We start from the raw sequence: 21,379 nt of genomic DNA, 5'->3' as shown, positions 1-21,379 counted from the left end.
TCAGTGATAAAGCTTTGAAGAAATTATACTGAAAGTAAAATATATTTCTATATATGTGTGAATCGTCTTTTGAGATTATGTGAGCCATTAATTAATTTATTCATTTTAAAAAACTGTGTTGAGAACTTACCAAGTAATGGTTGCTGTGGCTGGGGAAAACAAAATACTCATAATCTACTCTACAGGAATTTATATTTTTATTATACCTGATTGAAATATGTCACCTTTTTGGTTTGTTTTGTTTTTTACATTTCAATCCCATGCATTTTTTGGTCTTTAATTAAATAATTGCAACTATCTATTAAAACCTGAAATGCAAATATATGACAGAGCAATGTCTACCTTATTTCATCTCAGTAAATATCTCATACTTGGAAGAGTTTTTTTTTTTCCATAATAATCACCCATCACCACATTCCTAATAGTAGGTGGTACTTTGGCTAAGCAGTTAGAGCCAGGAGCTTAGAATTAATAAGTATATAAAATATGGGAGCGGGATGGAGGGAAATTTATCTGTAAAGCAGAAATTATATTCTAGTAGTTATCTTAATTCTTATTAAAATACTGGAAATTATGGAAAAGCTAGTGTTGGAAAGGCTGTGTACTTTGAACAGTCTTTCTAATATAAGAAAACATGCTCTTACTATTCCCTCTCTACCCTCTCCACCTGACAATCAGGATAAAAGTTAAACATTTGCATATGGGATGCAACACTTTTATCTTTGCGATCTTGCCTATTTTAGTTGTCTTATTTCCAACACTCTCCTTACTCAGAGTCTTTTAACCAACCATACTGAAACATTTGCATTTCTAAAATTACACCATGTTTTTACTTCTTACTTCATTGCTAATTTCTACCCTATTTTGTCTAACTAAACTCCTGTTTGTCATCACACCACTTATATGGAATTGTATTTTGTCCATTATCCCCATCATAACCATCTCAAGCCTGGGTTTGTACCTGTTTTTGTGTTTTCCCACAGACTCTGTGAAAACTCCAATAATAGCACTTATTCCTTCTCCCCTGCTACATAAATTTAAGACCCCTCCCTTTTCTAGTTAGCTAGAGACCCAGCATTGGCTTATTTATCTTTTTAATCTACTTAACATAATTTCTGATATACTAAACATATTCAAAAATTATTAGTTGTAGGAATAAACAACATTTGAGACTTAATATTCACTTGAAACAATTATTTTGAATTTTATTTACTTCTGTTTTTCAGAGTTCGTTATCTAGCCAAGAAAAATATAGTCCAGGACCCTAAGACCCACACAGTCTCTTTCCTACAGCCCAAAGGTGCCATCTTTGAACCTTCACTGTCAGTTGGAACAGAAAATGATACTTTCACTGTTCTCAATCTGGCTGTAGCAGTGAGTATACAAACAGCAAAATCATTTGTTTTGATATACTCTAGAATCCATTGTAAGTAATCTCATGATTATAATATCAATAGATATCCTTTGTCATTTTTGAAAAATGTGTTCTTCTCTCATTATTATGATTTATGGTCATTTGAAAAGATGACAAAATCATACAACAATCAACTGAATTAGAACATCACTTAAAGTGTATTATTAAAATGTCGGATTTAACTTAAATTCTTCTTCATATGGCTCACACTGAGGCAGAGAAATGTATTTATTCAGAGATGAAAAAACATTGCACCCTTACTCCTGGCAAGATTTGGCAGTATTTTAAAGATACAATAAAAAGTTGTTTTAAATAAACTTAATTCTCGTATTTAGTTATTTGTTAAAAATCTGATACTGCAATTGTTGTCTTAAACAGAAATTTTTTTGTAGGCCGCACCCCATCTCTATCCAAGTGCATTTATTCAGCTGATACTCAATGTATTTATAAAAAGGTCAAAGTCGTCTATGTTTCAAAAGAGAACTTTGAAAGAGCTACTGTGGGGCTATACAGATCCATTCTTGAATTTGATTCCATACTCCACTCCTACCACAGTTGGTATGTTTTATCCTGTGAGTACCAAATATGAATGTTGATATTGTTACACTTAAATTGGGTAAATAAAATGGCATTGGCAATTCATAAATTTATAATTTAGTGTGTTAAACCTCTTTCTGATCTAGGACTACATCCTCTAATTTTTTAAAACTCTCTACTTCACATGGATTTAACTTTTCTAGTTCAGAAAATTTGCTTACCTGAAATTAACAATTAAATTTAAAATTAAGAAATTGAAATTTAATCAAGTATCCATTCTCATAAATAAATATGCAGTTGTCTAAAATAAGTTGTAAGCTGGTAAAGCTTTGAACACTGTTTTTGGTTTTCATTTCCCATCTTAAAAAAGTCAAGTTTAATGTAATATTTTTATATATTTATATTAAATATATTCATCATATATTCATCATGTCATTACTCCTTCTCTAGACCTCTTAATTTGTTTTAATGCAAATGTGTTTTAATGTAAATTTAAAAGTTAGCCAAAATTGCACACAACGATATTGATACAACAGCAATGGCATATTTTCATAGAATTATTTAATATGAACTTTGAGTAAACAACAAATGTCATGAAGTGATGGCTTGGAGATGAAGGAAATGAGAACTTGGTGATGTATTTAGTTATAACAATGTTTTGAATTATAAATAGGACAAGGTGACTACTGAACTGAAAATCTGACTATTATTTCACTTTGTATTTTATGAGATATTAGTTATATTCTCAAATTCACAGTTGCTATTTTACCCTAGATGGTTTTTAGGATTGCAAGGTTATTCACCAATTAAATACAAACAGAGAAAGCCTTAAGGGATAATAAATTAAGTTACTATACTTATCTCAAATACTCTTAATTCCTTGCTTGGGTAATACTGGTTTTAATTTTGTATCCCAAATCTTTAGTAACCACTTATTATGCATCATAATATAGAGGATTCTTCTAGAAATCTGTCATTGTTCTCTTAGGTTTTTTTCACTATTTCTTCACCTCAGTTATATAGGAAGAGTAATCAAAATGGCCTTTCTGGCTTAGTCATGACAAGGAGTTAGACCATGCCAGCTTCTGATATTAGTTTTATTCCTTTGTCTCAGCATTTAGCCTTATTTCTAAGTGCTCTGTCTTTTCTAAAGGTTAAAGACCAATGATTTTAAAACTTTATTGTAGATACATTTCAAATCATACAAATTAACTATGAACTACTAGTAATCTAGAAATTCAGAAATGAATTAATTACATATTTTATAACTTGGAAAATATGGCTCATACTAGAAGTAATTTTTTCTTGTACATATCTTTTCAGCACCACAATACTTCAGATGGAGTTTATAAAGTTTTCAGTGGAAAGAATGATGCAAGCAAAGTTGCCATAATTGACTCATATAAAGGCAAAAAGTAAGTTTCCAAAGCAAGTGTGTCTATCTCTTACTAGGGTACTCTAAGGCAGGCAAGAAACTTATTGAACAAGTGGTAAAGCGCAGGCACCAACCTATGGAACAGACCTGCCTATATCCATGACAGTGCTTTCATGACTTTCCCCTTCCAAATTTTCTTGAAATAATTTTCTGCATTGATAAGTCAGCTTGTATAAACATTAATAATACAAAAATGCAATTTGCATTTTAAGTGCTAAAACTACCTATTTTAGAATCTGAAAATAAAGAGCATGCATCCTGTGAGGTAGTAATAGAATGAGATATGTTCATATAAACATTATTTCCTTTTATTCCTTATCTCCTGCATGTTCATCTGGAGTGTATCTAATTTACCATATGCTTAAAATAGGAAGAACTCCAATAAATATCAAGGGAGAAAGCTTTTCCTCCTCAAGTAAAATGTATTTTAGATCAGGTATTTCCTGACAAAGAAAAAGGTAATCAAAATGCAAAAAGATGAAATGTTTTAAGTAACCACTGCTTCAACCTGCATCCCTACCTAAAATTTTGCATAAAACAGTCAAATGCTCACTGTGTAGTCCTTTTCCTCTAGAGTCCATAGTCGCATACTTTCTAAATAAGAGTCTAATAGAGGAAAACCAGCACTTCTAAATGCTCATTTCAGGGTTACTAGGAGTTTCTAAGTGCAGTAAGAATTTCACATTGGTTTAAGATTATAACGAAATTAATTGAACTGATCATAGCAAGACTGATCATGATTAACAGCTTATTCTGTTTAAAAAGAAGTAACACCTTGGAGTTCCCGTCGTGGTGCAGTGGTTAATGAATCCGACTAGGAACCATGAGGTTGCGGGTTCAATCCCTGGCCTTGCTCAGTGGGTTGAGAATCCGGCGTTGCCATGGGCTGTGGTGTAGGTCGCAGACGCGACTCGGATCCCGCGTTGCTGTGGCTCTGGCATAGGCTGGCAGCTACAGCTCCGACTCGACCCCTAGCCTGAGAATCTCCATGTGCTGCGGGAGCGGCCCAAGAAGTGGCAAAAAGACAAAAAAAAAAAAAAGCAACACCATGCCTTGACATATTATTGGATGGCACGTTAGGACAAACCCATTTTTCCACACCAAATAATAGATCAGAGTGCAGAGAAAATATTACAACTGTTTTTGTTGCTTACAGATATATAAATATATCCTATTAAGATACCAGTGTGTAAGTTTATGAACTGTGTCCTGCTTTAACGTCAGTTCATGCAAGAGTTAAAAGAGGGGGAGTATAAATTGATTGTCCGTATGTTTACATTCTCTATTTTTTTTGTAGTTGTTTGTGTGTGTGTGTGTGTCTTTTTAGGGCCGCACCCGTGGCATGTGGAGGTTCCCAGGATAGAGGTCTAATTGTAGCCGCTGGCCTATGCCAGAGCCACAGCAATGTGGGATCGAGCCTCATCTGTGACCTATACCAGCAGTTCATGAAGTGACAGATCCTTAACCCACCGAGCAAGGCTAGGGATCCAACCCTCAACCTTATGGTTTCTAGTCAGATTTGTTAACCACTGAGCCATGATGGGAGCTCCTCCATTCTCTATTGATTAAGCATCTGCTTCTCTTTGTTTCTTCTTCTATAGACCCCCTTTCTCCCTCGTACTGAGTATACATCACTTTTCCATTTAATATTTTCCTTCCATTCAGTTTGAACATTAAGTATACTACTAAATAATCCATTATTCCCATTGGGAAAACTATTTTCCCCAAAAAAATATAAATTTCTGTGGGGGAGGGGGATTGGTTTTATGGTTTTGTTTTGTTTTTTTATCTTTTTAGGGCTGCACCCATGGCACATGGAGGTCCCCATGCTAGGGGTTGAATCAGAGCCACAGCTGCTGGCCTATGCCACAGCCACTGCAACACAGGATCCGAGCTGATTCTGTAACCTACACACAGCTCATGGCAATGCCAGATCCTTAACCCCTGAGCAAGGCCAGAGATCAAACCTGTGTCCTCATAGATGCTAGTCAGATGTTTCCACTGAGCCATGTTGGGAACTCCCTAAATTTCTGGTAAATACTTCTCAATCTTCTTTTTGCAAAACTCTGTTCTACATTATTCCTAACTAATAACATTTGGCAGTTTTTATTTTTTAATCTGGCCACTTCATAGTATCAGGCATTTCATTTATCTCAACAAAATGAAAACTTCAACTAAACACGGATCAAATGCTTGAGAACATATCTTAAACTTAGCATTTGTCACATCTAGTCTAATCAATATTGTTTTAGAAGAAGTACTGAATCATAACAAAGTAACATAAGAATGTGTTCTTGGATTGAGAATGTTCATTTTCTTTCTTTTTTTTTCTTTTTCTTTTTTTTTTTTTTTTTTAATTCTTAAGGAATCTCCCTTATTGGCCAAGCTATTGTGGCATGATTAATGGTACAGGTAAGGGCATTTGTTTTGTGGTAATAATCATAGTGAAACCACCTCCTTTCTTCCACAAATATACCGCCATACTTACAATATTCTGAGGGTTGAGAGTATGTTTACTAATCTTTATATCCCTACAACATAATTCAAAGTCTCTACCTGGGGTGTAAATGTCTACCTGATGTGATGGGATTTCTGAAGATTAACTATTAAGGATTAGCCTTACTGCATTCCTGGGGAAACATTTGCCTGGAAAATCTTAATGAACTCCTTCTTGGCTACAGAAAGGGATAGAAAATCTTAAAGTAGAAGTTACTGTTCACATGTTTTGTAAATACAGCACAGATAATAAGCTGTAACTAAAAGAATCAAAAATCAAGATAATTATAAAGGGTAAAGACATACCTCCAAGTGAGATTTTAAGCTGAAGTAGAATCAGAGAACTTGCAAGAAGAGCCTTCTATTTTAAATATGATGGTCAGAAGGAGAGAGAAAAGTACAGCACAGTAACAAAAACAGGGTTACAGATGTACTAACTATGAAAAATGTACACAAAAGTGAACATTCTGAGTTAGAGCTGAGAAGAAAGTACTATGAATTTAGATTTACAGTGTGGTTAGATCTGGCTTATTATTCTTCTTGATTAAAAGCAAAGCACACATATGCCTATCAGTTTAAGAATTAAGACTATAAAATGCAATGAGAATGGAATTCCATGAGGTAATTAAAATTAGAAGTCTGCTTTTAGTTACTAAAAAGCAGAAGCAGAGCATAATGTTTACAAAGCTGGTGAGGCAGTACCTCACCAAGTAATTATAATGAAGGGAAAGTGATAAAATCAAGATGAAGAAGTGTTAAATACAAAGTTACATAAATTGTAGGAAATAAAAAGGAAACATAGGGAAACTTTACTTCTCCAAAGGTATTGCTGAGCTTTGCATGTTTAAATTTTGTTAACATACTCTTATAGAAAAAAATAGAAAAACCACTATTGACTTTGGTTTCTAACACTTTTGAGTCAGAGGAGTGGGTGAAGAAATTCGTATCTAAGAAGTACATTATGCAAATAAACAGTCAGGTGTTCAAATACCATAACTCTAGCAATTTTATAAACATAAACTTCAGTGCTTAGATACAGAGAAAAATATACTGTTTCTCCGGAATGGTATTCTTTATGGGTTTAAAAAATATATGTAACAACTTTGTCCAAAACTAAGAAGTTGGAAAAAGGGAGGTAGAAGATTCATTAGCAACAATAATGTAAATATATGCATGTCAGACATGAAGGTAAAAATATCTAAGTGGAAAACAGAAAGTAAAACAAACTAGGAGCTGAGGACAGGCCAGGAAATCTAATGGAATCTCTGTGAGAGAGATTCTTGATTATGGCACTAAAAAAAGAAACTAATGAAATGTATAATGTCCATATGTGTTTTCATCATGTCTTGGATGTAACTTCTCTAACTTCCTCAATAAGTTTAAAGAGACATAAAATGAAAATATTGATTTAAGTTTGAATGTATTGAAAAGAAAAATAGTCCTGCTTGGATCGGCTCTGATACAGTCATGACTCATGGTAATTGCTGCTGGCATCATATAATCTTCAAGGTATTTCAGATAATGATTTTTAAAGCTTTTCAATGTATTCTTTTCCTTTAATGCCTAAGGTGTTGGGAAGGCTATTGTAGGCAATGTGCGTTCAAGGACCTCTCTGGGGACTTTAAGCTAATTTCCAATATCCCATTCTCTCAACATCAGGATTAACTGTGATCTTCTCTTACATATCCCTTATCACAAGAGTATAGTAAAATATAATAAGATTTGAGGGTTGGTGCACTTACCCAAGAAGAACATGTTATTCATAACAGAAGCATGGGTCTTACAGTTTTGAACAAATGCATTTAGTGATGGCTCATTTTGTTGGTATTAATGTGTAGAACAAAGGGAGGAATTATAAACTTATTTCTTCTTATGTCTAGTGTGTGGCAAGGATGAAAGCCATACTAGAGATTCAATAGACTTTTAGTTTGATTTCTTGAACCATGAGTTTAAATTCTGTTTAGTGAAAGTACTTCAGTATATGATTTAAAAAATATGAATCAGTCATTAGGGCAGATGGACACATCACTATTAAAAGTAAGGACAACACTTACAAAACAAGAGCTCTAAGTTATCCTCAAGGTAAGAAAAGTGTTATTCTACTAATGGGGTGGGAGATTTAAAACATCATGATCACAGTTTTAAGAAGTAATTCAGCCATTTCTTAAACTTTATTTTTAAGGAGTGGGAAAATTTAATATAAAACTGAGTATCAGTGAATGTGTATAGTATACAAACTTGAATGTGGTAGCTGCTAACCACATGTCACTATTAAGCACTTGGAACTGGGTTAGTACAAACTGAAATGTGTATGAGTATAGACACTGCATTTTGAGATTTTGTTTGTATATTGATTATGTCAAAATGATGATATTCTAGATATAATGGGTTAAATAAAATATACCTTATACTGGTTTCATTTTTAAAATGTGGCTAAAAAAAAAAAAAAAAGAGTTCCCATCGTGGTGTAGCGGAAAAGAATCTGACTAGGAATCATGAGGTTGCTGTCCTCACTAAGTTGGTGAAGTATCCAGCGTTGCTGTGAGCTGTGGTTGTAGGTTGCAGACGTGGCTTGGATCTAGTGTTGCTGTGGCTGTGGTGTAGGCCGGCAGCTACAGCTCTGATTGGACCCCTAGCCTAGGGACCTCCATATGCTATGGGTGCAGCCTTAAAAAAGGACAAAAAGACAAAAATAAATAAATAAATAAATAAATAAAATGTGGCTATGGGAGAATTTTGATATACATATATTTTACATATACTGTTTGCATTATATTTCTATTAACAATCCTAGAATTGAGATTTCTAGATTTGTCTAATTATACCTAAACCTAATCCCTTGCTACTGACTTTTAAACAGATGGAGCTTCATTTCCACCTTTCATTGAGAAGACCCGGGTATTGCGGTTCTTTGCATCTGAAATTTGCAGGTAATACAAACAGACAGATTTATTTCTGCAAGTCACAATTCTTTCTCCAAGTGACAAAACACAGACCTCAAAGCTCATTCTTACTAATCTTGTTATTTGATAAAAGTAAAGTATATTTAGGGACATTTTTCCTGATATATAAAGAATGACTACAATATGAAATTCCCTTGTTTATAAAGTTTTTTAAAAATTTGAAGGTTATGGAAAGATATTTTGCATAGTGAAAATCATTACCATCCTTGTCATTTTTTAAATGATTTTTATTTTTTACATTACATCTGGTTTACAGTGTTCTGTCCATTTTATGCTATACAGCAAGATGACCCAGTCACACATACATATATACATTTTTTTCTCACATTATCATGCTCCATCTATATATAGAGAGAGACTAGATATAGTTCCCAGTGCTATACAGCAGGATAATTGCTTATCCATTCCAAAGGCAATAGTTTCCATCTGTTACCCCAAGTTCCCAGTCCATCCACTCCCTCCCCCTCCCCTTGGCAACCACAAATCTGTTCTCCGTATCCATGATTTTCATTTTTGTAGAAAGGTTCCAGATATGTATATTAGATTTTAGATTCCAGATATAAGTGATATTTGATATTTGGCTTTCTCTTTCTGACTTACTTTGCTCAGTATGAGAGTCTCTAGTTCCATCCATGTTGCTGCAAATGGCATTATTTCCTTTTTTTTTTTTGGCCAAATAGTATTCCATTGTGTATATATATACCATATCTTCTTAATCCATTCATCTGTTGATGGACATTTAGGTTCTTTAAATGTCTTGGCTATTATGAATAGTGCTGCAATGAATATATGGGTGCATGTATCCTTTTCAAGGAAAGTTTTGTCTGGATATATGCCCAAGAGTGGGATTGCTGGGTCATATGCTAGTTCTATATTTAGTTTTCTAAGTTACCTCCATACTGTTTTCTATAGTGGCTGTACCCATTTATATTCCCACCAACAGTGTAGGAGGGTTCCCTTTTCTACACACCCTCTCCAGCATTTGTTATTTGTGGACTTATTAATGATGATCATTCTGACTGGTGTGAGGTGGTACCTCATTTTAGGTTTGATTTGCATTTCTCTAATAATCAGTGAGGCTGAGCATATTTTCATGAGATTCTTGGCCATCTGTATGTCTTCTTTGGAGAAATGTCCATTTGGATCTTTTGCCCATTTTTCCATTGTGTTGTTGGCTTTTTTGCTGTTGAGTTGGATGAGTTGTTTGTGTATTTTAGAGATTAAGCCCTTGTCAGTTGCATAGTTTGAAACTATTTTCTCCCATTCCTTAGGTTGTCCTTATTTTTTGGTTTCCTTTGCTGTCAAGCTTTTCAGTTTGATTAGGTCCCATTGGTTTATTTTTGCTTTAATTTAACTTGCCTTGGGAGACTGAGCTGAGAAAACATTTGTGCAGTTGATGTCAGAGAATGTTTTGCCTATGTTCTCTTCTAGGAGTTTGATGGTAACTTGTCTTACATTTAAGTCTTTAGGACATTCTGAGTTTATTTTTGTGCATGGTGTAAGGGTATGTTTCAGTTTCACTGATTTACATGCAGCTGTCCAGTTTTCCCAGCACCGCTTGAAGAGACTGTCTTTTCCCCATTTTATATTCTTGCCTCCTCTGTTGAAGATTAATTGACCATTGGTGTCTGGGTTTATTTCTAGTTTTTCTCTTCTGCTCCACTGGTCTGCTGGTCTGCTCTGATACTAATACCAAACTGTCTTGATTACTGTGGCTTTTTAATATTGCCTGAAGTCTGGGAGAGTTATGCCTTGTGCTTGGTTTTTGTTTCTCAGGATTGCTTTGGCAATTCTGGGTCTTTTCTGATTCCATATAAATTTTTGGATTCTTTGTTCTAATACTGTGGAAAATATCATGGTTAAATTGGTAGAGATTGCACTGAATTTTAGATTGCTTTAGGAATTATGGCCATTTTTACAATATGAATTTTTCCAACCCTGGAGCATGGAATATCTCCATTTCTTTTAATCCTCTTTAATTTCCTTGATTAATGTTTTCTTTTTATCAGCATATGTCTTTCACCTCCTTGGTCAGGTTTATTGCCAGGTATTTAATGTTTTGGGGTCCAATTTTAAAAGGTATGGTGTTTTTGTATTCCTTTTCTAATATTTCATCATTAGTATACAAAATGCAATTGATTTCTGAATGTTAATCTTATATCCTGCTACTTTGCTGAATTTGCTGATCAGTTCAAGCAGTCTCGTGTGGCGTCCTAAGGGTTTTCTATATATAGTATCATGTCATCTGCATACAGTGACAGTTTTACCTCTTCTCTTCCAATTTGGATGCCTTGTATTTCTTTTGTTTGTGTGATTTCTGTGGTCAGAACTTCCAATTCTATATTGATTAACAGTGGTGATAATGGGCATCCCTGTCTTGTTTCAGATTTTAATGGGAAGGCTTTCAGCTTTTCTCAATGAGTATTATATTTGCTGTGGGCTTGTCATGAATGGCTTTGATTATGTTATATTCCTTCTATACCCACTTTGGTGAGAGTTTTAATCATAAATGGATGTTGAACTTTGTCAAATGCTATTTCTGCATCTACTGAGATGATCGTGTGGTTTTTTACTTTTCTTTCGCTAATGCCGTGTATGATTTTGATTGATTTGCATATTTTTAACCATTCTTGTGAACCTAGGATGTATCCCACTTGGTCGTGGTGTATGATGTTTTTTAATATGTGTTGGATTCAGTTGGCTAAAATTTTGTTGAGAATTTTTGCATTTGTATTCTTCAAAGATATTGGCCTATAATTTTCTTGTTGGTAGTATCTTTGTCTGGTGTTGGAATTAGGATGATGTTGGCATCACAGAATGTCTTTGGGAGTGTTCCTTCTTTTTCAACCTTTTGGAAAAGTTTAAGGTGGGTGGGTATAAGTTGCTCCTTGTATGTTTGGTAGAATTCACCTGTGAAGCCATCTGGTCCTGGACTTTTAGTTGTAGAGAGTGTTTTTATTACATATTCAATTTCATTTTGAGGGATTGGTCGGTTCATTTGATCTATTTCTTCTGGATACAGTTTTGGCTGGCTATAAGTCTCCAGAAAGTAGTCCATTTCTTCTAAGTTGCCAAATTTGTTGGAATAAAATGCTTCATAGTATTCTCATATGATTTTTTGTATTTCTGCAGTATCCTTTGTGATTTCTCCTTTTTCATTTCTTATTTTAATTATTTAGGATTTTTCTCTCCTCTTCTTTGTGAGTCTGGCCAAAGGTTTGTCAGTTTTGTTTACCTTTGAAAAGAGCCAGCTCTTGGTTTTATTGATTTTTTCTATTGTTTTTTGAATGTCTATTTTATTGATTTCTTCTTTGATTTTATGATTTCATTCTTTCTGCTGACTTTAAGGTTTTTTTGGTTGTTGTTGTTTTTCTAATTCATTTAGGTGGTGAGTTAAGTTGTTGATATGAGATTTTTCTTCTTTTTGGAGGAAGGCCTGCATTACTATGAATTTCCCTCTGAGCACTGCTTTTGCAGCATTCTACAGATTTTGAGTGGTTGTGTCTTTATTATCTTTTGTATCAAGGTATTTTTTTAATTTCCTTCTTGATTTCCTCATTGACCCATTGGTTTTTTAGTAGTATATTGTCTAGTCTCCATGTAGTCAGTTTTTTCTCATTCTTTTCCTGTGGTTAATTTCTAGTTTCACGACATTGTGGTCGGAGAAGATACTTGAAATAACTTCTATACTCTTAAATTTGTTGAGGTTAGCTTTGGGCCCCAGTATGTGATCAATCCTTGTGACTGTTCCATGTGCACTCGAGAATAATATATTTTCTTATTTTTTTGGATGTAATGTCCTGAAAATGTTGATTAAGTCTAAATTTTCTAACATGTCCTTTAGGATCTCTGTTGCCTTATTAATTTTCTGTCTAGAGGATCTGTCCATTGATGTGACTGGGGTGTTAACGTCTCCTATTATGATTGTAGTCCCATCAGTTTCTCCTTTTATATCCATTAGCATTTGTTGTAGGTATATGGGTGCTCCTATATTAGGGGCATGTATATTGACGATTGTAATATCCTCTTCTTGAATGGATCCTTTTACCATCAAATAGTGTCCTTCTTTGTCTTTCTTTACGGCCTTCATGTTAAGTCCATTTTGTCTATTATGAGTATTGCAACTCTTGCTTTCCTGTCTTTTCCATTGGCATGAAATATCTTTTCCCATCCCTGCACGTTCATGCTATATGTGTCTTTTGGCCTAAGGTGAGTCTCTTGTAGACCGCAGATTTTAAGTTTTTGCTTTTTTATCCAATCTGCTGCTCTGTGTCTTTTGATTAGAGCATTCAGTCTATTGACATTTAAGGTAATTTTTGATAAATGTGTATTTGTTGCCATTTTAAACCTTGTTTTCCTGTTCATTCTATGTTTCTCCTTTGTTCCTTTATTTATTTTATTTGTTTTTTGTTGGATGATTTCCACTTATTTTATGCTTGTGTCCTCTTCTTTTTAGTTTTTATAAATGTAATGTTTGGCTTTGATTTGTCATTGCCGTGTTTTTTAAGTATATTAACCTCTTCCTATATCTTCTTGCTTTAACCTGACAGTCATATAGGCTCAGACACATTATTTAAAAATACATATATGTTCTAGATTTTCTTACTTTCCTTCCACACATTCTATGAGTTTGTGGTCCTTTTTTATATCTTCATATTTGTCCTCTTGCTGTTCCTTGTTTTTATCATCAATTTTACAGTAGTTTTTTTTTTTTCTTCCCCTTTTAGATCTGCATGCTAGCTTATTTAAGGGAATGCTTTCCAGTTGTGATTTACTCCATCCTATTTCTTCTTCTTTCTGTATTTAGAGAAGCCCTTTCAGTATTTCTCTTAGAATGGGTTTAATATTGCTGTACTCTTTTAGCTTTTTTTTGTTGGAGAGATTCATTATTTCACCTTCTATTTTAAATTATTTTCTTGCTGTATAGTGTATTCTAGGCTGCACATTTTTTCCTTTCAGAACTTTAAATATATCTTGCCACTCTGTTCTGGCCTGTAGTGTTTCTCTAGAGAATTCAGCTGATAGCTCTATGGGGGTTACCTTATAATTAACACTTTGTTTTTCTCTTGCTGCCTTTAGAATTCTCTCTTTATCATTAACTTTTGCCATTTTTATTATAATATGTCTTGGTGTGGGCCTATTTGGGTTCAGCTTGTTTGGGGCCCTCTGTGCTTCCTGTAACTTAATATCAGTTTGCTTTAGATTTGGAAAGTTTTCAGATATAATTTCTTCAAATATATTTTCAAACCCCTTTTCTTTTTCTTCTCCTCCTGGAATTCCTATTATGAATATATTGGCCTGCTTTACATTATCCCATATATCTTTTATGTTGCTTTCATATTTTTTCACTTGATTTTCTGTCTGCAGTCCTGATTGGGGGATTTCCACTATTCTATATTCCAAGTCGCCAGTTCATTCCTCTGCATCATTCATTCTGCTCTTTAGTGCCTTTAGCTTAGTTTGTGCCTCTACAAATGAATTTTCTAATTTTTCTATGTTTCTCCTTACATTTTTAGTTCCTTTCTAAAGTAATCTGCATTACTGTTTATATCCAATCTTAATTCCTTGATATTCAGCCTAATTCCTTCAATATTTTCACCATCTCCCTTTTGAAATCAGAGTCTGTCAGACTGCCAAGGTCTGTTTCATTGTTTGCTGCTCTAGGTGAATTCTTTTGTTATTTTAACTGGAAATGGTTCCTGAGCTTCTTCATCTTGCTTTTGTTTTTCTTTTTCTGTGAGTTTAGTGAAGGCAAACTGTAGTCTTGGAGGGCTATTTCTATGCAAGAGCACCCATTTGTATTTTGTGGGGGTTACTATTTATTTTTCTCATGGGAGTTGGGATATTTGCTCTTTCTTTGGTGTGAGCAGGCTGTTATCCTCAAGGTTTTGACTGTGTTTCCAAGGAGAAGGAGGCAATGGGTAGGGCTGGTAGTCAGTGCCTGGTTGCTGGGCTCTTAACAGAAGCAAGGACCTACAGGAAGGTAGTGCAGGCTGCTCCTTGTTGCAGGGCCCTGGAAAGTGGTAATGAGTCTTAGGCAGATTTATAAGATGTCCAGATCATTTGGAAGTGACATCAACGGGGCATGTGAGTTCCCAGGGGAGTAAGAGCAACAATAGGTAGTGTTTAGTAGCAATGCCTTCCTCTGTGGTTTCCTCTGAGGTGGCTGGGGGCCCAAGTGTTGCCTGTTAAGGGAACCCTAGTGATAGCGGTCCCCACTCACCTCTGGAGTCAGTGAGAACTGTGGTGATTTGCCCCTGCCAAGTGTAGACCACACAAAAAGCACCCTATCCCACTTAGGCCACACAGGAGGAGCTGCCACACTGCTCCTAGTTGTAGGGTCCTGGGAAGGGGCAGTGATCCAGCATGTGGACACTGCCCAGAGCATTTGGCAGTGGTAGCAGCAAGGTGGGTATGTTTTTAGGATACTGAGAGCAACAACTGGTGGTAATCAGTCATAATGCCCTCCTCTGTGGTACCCTCTGAGGTGATTGGGGCCACAGTGTTGCCTGTTCAAGGATCCTAGTGTCAGTGGGCCACACCCACCTGTGGAGCCAGTGATAACTATGGTGGTTTGTCCCCACCAGTTATCAGCCATACAAGAAGCACCCTGTCCTGCTTATCCCATAGATGCTGTCCTGTACCAGCTGCTTCTAGTTGTGGGGTCTTGGAAAGGGACAGCAATCAACCATTTGGGCACTGCCCAGAGTGTTTGGCAGTGGCAGCAGCAGGGCAGGTATGTTCTCAGGGGAGTGAGAGCAACAATGGGTGGTGCTGGGTTGCAGTGCCCTCTTTTTTGGCCAACTTGTGAGATGACTGGAGCCACAGGTGAAGCCTGCTCTCAGGCCTCTAGTGGTCTCAGTCCATGCCTCCCTCTAGTTTCTAAGATGACTGCTGTGGTTTGTCCTTGCTGCCTGTAGATCATGCAAGGGGCACACTGGTCCTTAGCCCCTCATGCTGTCTCCACACAGCCAACCCTAGTCCTCTCACCACAGCCTGAATCTCAGTGCCCAGCCCCCACCTCCACGTCTCAGGCTGTGGTTTCCTGGACAGTGGTGCAGATGATCTGTGTGGTTCTCACTCTACTTTGCCCTCCTCTGTCTAATTGCTGTGCCTTTTTGGCAACTTTGTGGTCCCTCCATCTCGGCTGATCTCCCCATTGGTTAGGTAGCTTCCCAGTGTGTAGGTTCCTTTTCTATTTCACAGCTCCCTCTCAGGAATGTTAGTCCCATCCTGATTCCCTTTCTTTCTCTCTTACTTTCTTTGTTTCTAACCAGTTATGTCAAGAGTTTACTGCCCTTTTTGGAGGTTTAAGTTCTTCTGCCACCATTCAGTAGATGTTCTGTGCAAATCGTTTTACATGTAGATGTGTTTTTTTGATGTGTTTATGGGAGAAGGTGAGTGTGGCATCTTACTCCTCTGCCATCTTGATCCTTCTCTCTTCTTTGTCATTTCAAAGCAAGAACTATTTTTCTTTTCTTTTACTAAACTAGAAGTATGTTTAGTAATAGTCAAGTCTAGAAGGGCATGCTCAATTTTTCTAAAGATGTCCAAAGAGGAAGACAGAGATGAATATTGCAGAGGAGAACATGGAAATCACCTCCATCCACAAATACATCAAAAACACACCTACATATGGAATAGTTCTCACAGAATACCTACTGAAAGTGACAGAAGATCTAATACAACAAAAGCTGAAAGAAATATCATTATGTAATTGGGTAGGACTAAAGGAAAAAAAGGAATTGAGATGGGACCAGTACCCCTGGGAGGGATTTGTGAAAGGTTCCCTTATCCTGGGAACCCCCTTCACATACTGGGAGATCTGGGCTAGTGAGGGTGTTTCAGAGGCTCATAGAAGAGTGTAACAGCTGACTTGTGGTAAAGACAAGTCAGCTGTTACACTCCTCAGGACAGAGAGAGACCAGCACATACTCTCCTGCCACCTTGAACTTTCCAGCCAGAGATACTCATCTGCTAGCATGTAAGGAAGCTTAGTGCTGAAAGTTGGGCTTCATCAGACAAACCCAGGGATAGAACAAGATTTGTCTGTGCAGAGACAGCCCAAAGTGTTAATGTGTGGTCTGGGCCACAGGAGGATGCTTAAGTCCACCATCAGAGGCCCGCTGTCATTGTTCACAAAGGGAGAGGCTCTGCCATAGCTGCCTCATTCTCAATAAGCTAACAGCTCACTCACAGACTTTAATACCCCACTAACATCAATGGACAGATATTCCAAATAGAAAATCAATAAGGCAACACTGATCCTAAGTGATAAAATAGAAAAGTTAGACTTGATATTTTCAGATCATTACATCCAAAAAATCAGAATACACATTATTTTCAAGCTCTCATGGAACTTTCTCTGGAATAGACCACACACTAGGTCAAAAACAAGCCTCAACAAATTTAGGAGTTAGAAAACATTTGAAACATCTTTTCTGATCACAATGGCATAAAATTTAAAATCAACCACTGAAAGAAAAAGGAGAAAGAAATGATCACATGGAGACACACAAAAAGTCACTAAAACAAAATAGGTCAATGATGAAATCAAAAAGGAAATTTAAAAATATTCAAGACAACTGATTATGAAAACAGAACCAGGAGTTCCCAGTATGGTGTAGTGGGTTAAGATTCTGACTACAATGGCTCAGTTTGCTGAAGAGTTTCCGGTTCAATCCCTGGCTCAGCAATTAAAGGAACTGGCATTACTTCAGCTGTAGTGTAGGTTGCAGTTGTGGCTTATATTCAGTCCCTGGCTGAGAAACTTCCATATGTTATGGATACAGCCATAAAAGAAAAAGAAAGAAAATAGAACACAATCATACAAAACGTAAGGGATGCAACACAGTCCTAAGAGAGAAGTTCATAGAAATATAGGTCTTCTTCAAAAAACAAGAAAAATCTCAAATAAACAATCTAACTTACCACATAAAAGAATTGGAATAAAAGGAACAAAACCTAAAATCTGCAGAAGGAAGGAAATAATAAATATCAGATAGGAAAAAAGTAAAATACAGAAGAAAAGTAATAAAAAAATAATAAAACCAAGAACTGTTTTTGGATGAGTAAATAAATCAATAAATCCCTTCCCAAGCTCACCAAGAAGAGAGGATCCCATTAACCAAAATAAGGAAGATCTGAGGAAGAATAACAACTGACACAGAAGAAATATAAAAAAAATCATAAAAAATACCATGAATTATTAAATGCCAACAAACTGGACAACCTAGAAAAAATGAACATGCTTCTAGAAACATACAGCCCACTAAAACTGAATCCTGATAGATTCTGATAGATACATATTAGAAATAGATAATTTGAACAGCCTCATCACTAGATGTGAAATAGAATATATAAAAACAAACAAACAAAAAACAAACAAATAAACAAACAAACAAAAACCTTTAAAACAAAAGTACAGGACTGGATGGCTTCACTGGGAAATTCTAACAAGCATACAAAGAAGAATTTCTACTTATCCTTCTCAAGGTCTTCCAAACATTAAAGAGGAAGTAACACTCCCAAAGTCATTCTACAAAGTCACCATCACCCTGATACCAAAACCAGAGTAAGACACTGCAAAAAGGAAATTACAGGCCAGTATCTTTGATGAATATAGATGCAAAAATCCTCAGCAAAATATTAGCAAACCAAATACAACAACACACAAAAATGATCCTATACCATCATCAAATAGGATCCATTCCAGGATCACAGCATATGCAAATAATCAATGAAATAGACCATATCAAAAGAAGAAAGACAAAATCCAAATGATAATCTTAATAGATACAGGAAAGGCTTTTGATTAAATTCAACATCCATTCATGAAAAAAACTCTCACCAAAGTGGGTACAGATGGAGCCTATCTCAGCATAATAACAGATATTTATGACAAACTCAAAACCAACGTAATAATAGTCAGTGATAAAAATCAGAAAGTGTTCCCACTAAGTTCTGGAACAGGACAAGCATGCCCATTCTCATTATTTCTATTCAGCATAGTATTAATAGAAGTTCCTGCCACAGAAATCAGATAAGAAAAGGAAGAAAAGGTATTCAGTATAGATGACATGGCACTCTATATAGAGAACCTAAAGATAACACACGAAAACTAGTAAGACTAAAAAATGATTACAGCAATGTAGCAGAATACAAAATATACATAGGAAGTCTGTTGCATTTCACTATGCTAACAATGAAATATGAGGAAAAAAGTGAAATAAAATATTGCTTTTAAAATTGCATCCAAAAAATACTTAGGAGTAAACCTTACATAGGAGGTGAAAGACCTACACTGAAAACTATAAAACGTTGATAAAGGAAACTGAAGATGCATCAAAGAAATAGAAAGGCAGTCCATGCTCGTAGACTGGAAAAATTAATATTATTAAATACCACACTGCCCAAAGCAATTTACAGATTTAATGGGATTGATATCAAATTGCCCATGATGTTTTTTCACAGAACTAGAACAAATTATACTAAACTTTATATGGAACCACATAAGACTCAGAGTTGTAATACGGAAGAAAAAGAACAAATTGGAGGCACACCCCCCCCCCAGACCTCAGATAATACTACAAAGCTACAGTAATTTAAACAGTATGATATCAGCACAAAAGCAGATATACTTATCAATGGATCAGAAATAAACCAATATACCTATGGTCAATTACATCCTACAAAGAAAAGAGTTTCTTCAGCAAGTGGTACTGGGAAGCTGGACAGCCACATGTAAATCAATGAAGTCAGAACACTCCCTCATAAAATACACAAAAATAAACTCAAAGTGGCTTAAAGATCTAAATATAATTTATGACAACAGAAAACTAGGAGAGAATATAGGCAAAATATTCTCTCACAAATTGAAGCAATGTTTTCTTGGGTCAGTTTTCTAAGGCAAAAGAAACAAAAACAAAAATAAACAAATGGGACCTAATCAAACATAAGCTTTTGCACAAGGGAAACCAAAAACAAGACATAAAGAGAACCTACAGATTGAGAAAAACTATTCACGAATGCTGTAACCCACAAGGGCTTAATTTCCAAAATATGCAAACACTCATACAGCTCAATATCAAAAACACAAATAACCCAGTCACAAAACGGTCAGCAACTTCCCAGGGCCCTGCAACTAGGAGCAGCCTTAGCCACCATCCCACAGGTCCTTGCCCCTGTCAGGGGCCCAGAACCAGGCTCTGGCTACTAGCTCTTCCCATTGCCTCCATCTCACTGGAAGCATGCACAGCACCCCATTAAGGGGATAACAGCCTGCACATATGAGAAAAGAGACAGCAAGTATCCCCCCCCACCAAAAAAAGCAGCCCTCATGCCAAAAATAAATAATAAGCCCTCACAAAAATAAACAGGGGTACTCTTGCATATAAATAACCCTCCAAGAGAACAGGGTGTTTTTTTTTTTCCCCTAAACTCACAAAATAAGAAAAATATAAGCAAAATGAAGAAGCTTAGGAAAAATTTCCAGTTAAAAAAACAGGAGAATTTCCCTGAAAGAGCAAACAATGAAACAGACCTCTGCAGTCTAACAGACACTGAGTTCAAAAAGAAGATAAAGAAAATACTGAAGGAATTAAGAGCAGATATGAACAATAATACAGATTACTTTAGAAAGGAACTATAAAATATAAGAAGGGGCCAAGGAAAATTAGAAAAATAATTTGTGGAGATGCAAGCTGACTTAAAGGCACTGAAGAGCAAAATGAATAATACAGAGGAATGAATTAGTGTCTTGGAAGAGATAATAATAGAATAGAATCATCCAATCAGAACAGAACGTATACCTATCCTTCTTAAAGTCTTCCAAAGGTTGAAGAAAAAGGAATATTCCCAAAGACATTCTATGAAACCACTATCATGCTAATACAAAAACCAGGCAAAGATAGTACCAACAAAGAAAATTACAGGCTAGTGTGATCATCTATGTTTGATGAACATAGATGCAAATTTCTCAATAAAAAATTTAGCCAACCAAATCCAACAACATATTAAAAAAAACCATGTACCATGACCAAGCAGGATACATCCTAGGTTCACAAAGATGGTTCAACATAAGCAAATCAATCAGTGTCATACACTGCATTAGCAAAAGAAATGTCAAAAAACGTATGATCATCTTAATAGATGCGGATAAAGCATTTGACAGAAATCAACATCCGTTCATGATAAAAACTTTTACCAAAGGGGATACTGAGGGGACATAACATAAGATAATCAAAGTCATTTATAACAAACCTACAAACAATATAATACTCAAAGGAGAAAAGTTGAAAGCCTTCCCACTAAAAAGTGGAACAAGACACAGATGCCCATTCCCACTACTTTTATTACACAGAGTACTAAAAGTCCTAGCCATAGCAATCAAAGGAAATAAAAGGTGTCCAAATTGGAAGAGAAGAGGTAAAATGTCACTCCATGCAGATGACATGACGCTATATAGAGAAAACCTTAAGGACTCCACACAAAAACTGTTCATACTGATCAATGAATTCAGCAAAGTAGCAGGAT

At 35.7% G+C, this 21,379-nt stretch overlaps 1 protein-coding gene across 6 annotated transcripts in view; it reads left to right on the top strand.

The window, feature by feature from the left end:
- Positions 1-21,379, top strand: part of LOC100511343 (platelet glycoprotein 4) — a 68,365-nt gene that overhangs the window by 36,136 nt on the left and 10,850 nt on the right. For all 6 annotated transcript variants that reach the window (XM_005667697.4, XM_005667698.4, XM_084977322.1 and 3 more), the window contains 5 exons: positions 1,227-1,374; positions 1,807-1,986; positions 3,275-3,366; positions 5,752-5,798; positions 8,743-8,812. In XM_005667697.4, the coding sequence (XP_005667754.1) occupies positions 1,227-1,374; positions 1,807-1,986; positions 3,275-3,366; positions 5,752-5,798; positions 8,743-8,812 (537 nt within the window). The remainder of the gene's footprint in view (positions 1-1,226; positions 1,375-1,806; positions 1,987-3,274; positions 3,367-5,751; positions 5,799-8,742; positions 8,813-21,379) is intronic.

Source organism: Sus scrofa, chromosome 9 (assembly GCF_054392235.1).
Source record: "Sus scrofa isolate SSC_HxYL_T2T_F1_AM1 chromosome 9, Sscrofa_HxYL_maternal_Yorkshire_Landrace_v2.0, whole genome shotgun sequence".
Lineage (NCBI taxonomy): Eukaryota > Metazoa > Chordata > Mammalia > Artiodactyla > Suidae > Sus > Sus scrofa.
This window is presented reverse-complemented; position numbering and strand designations above follow the sequence as displayed.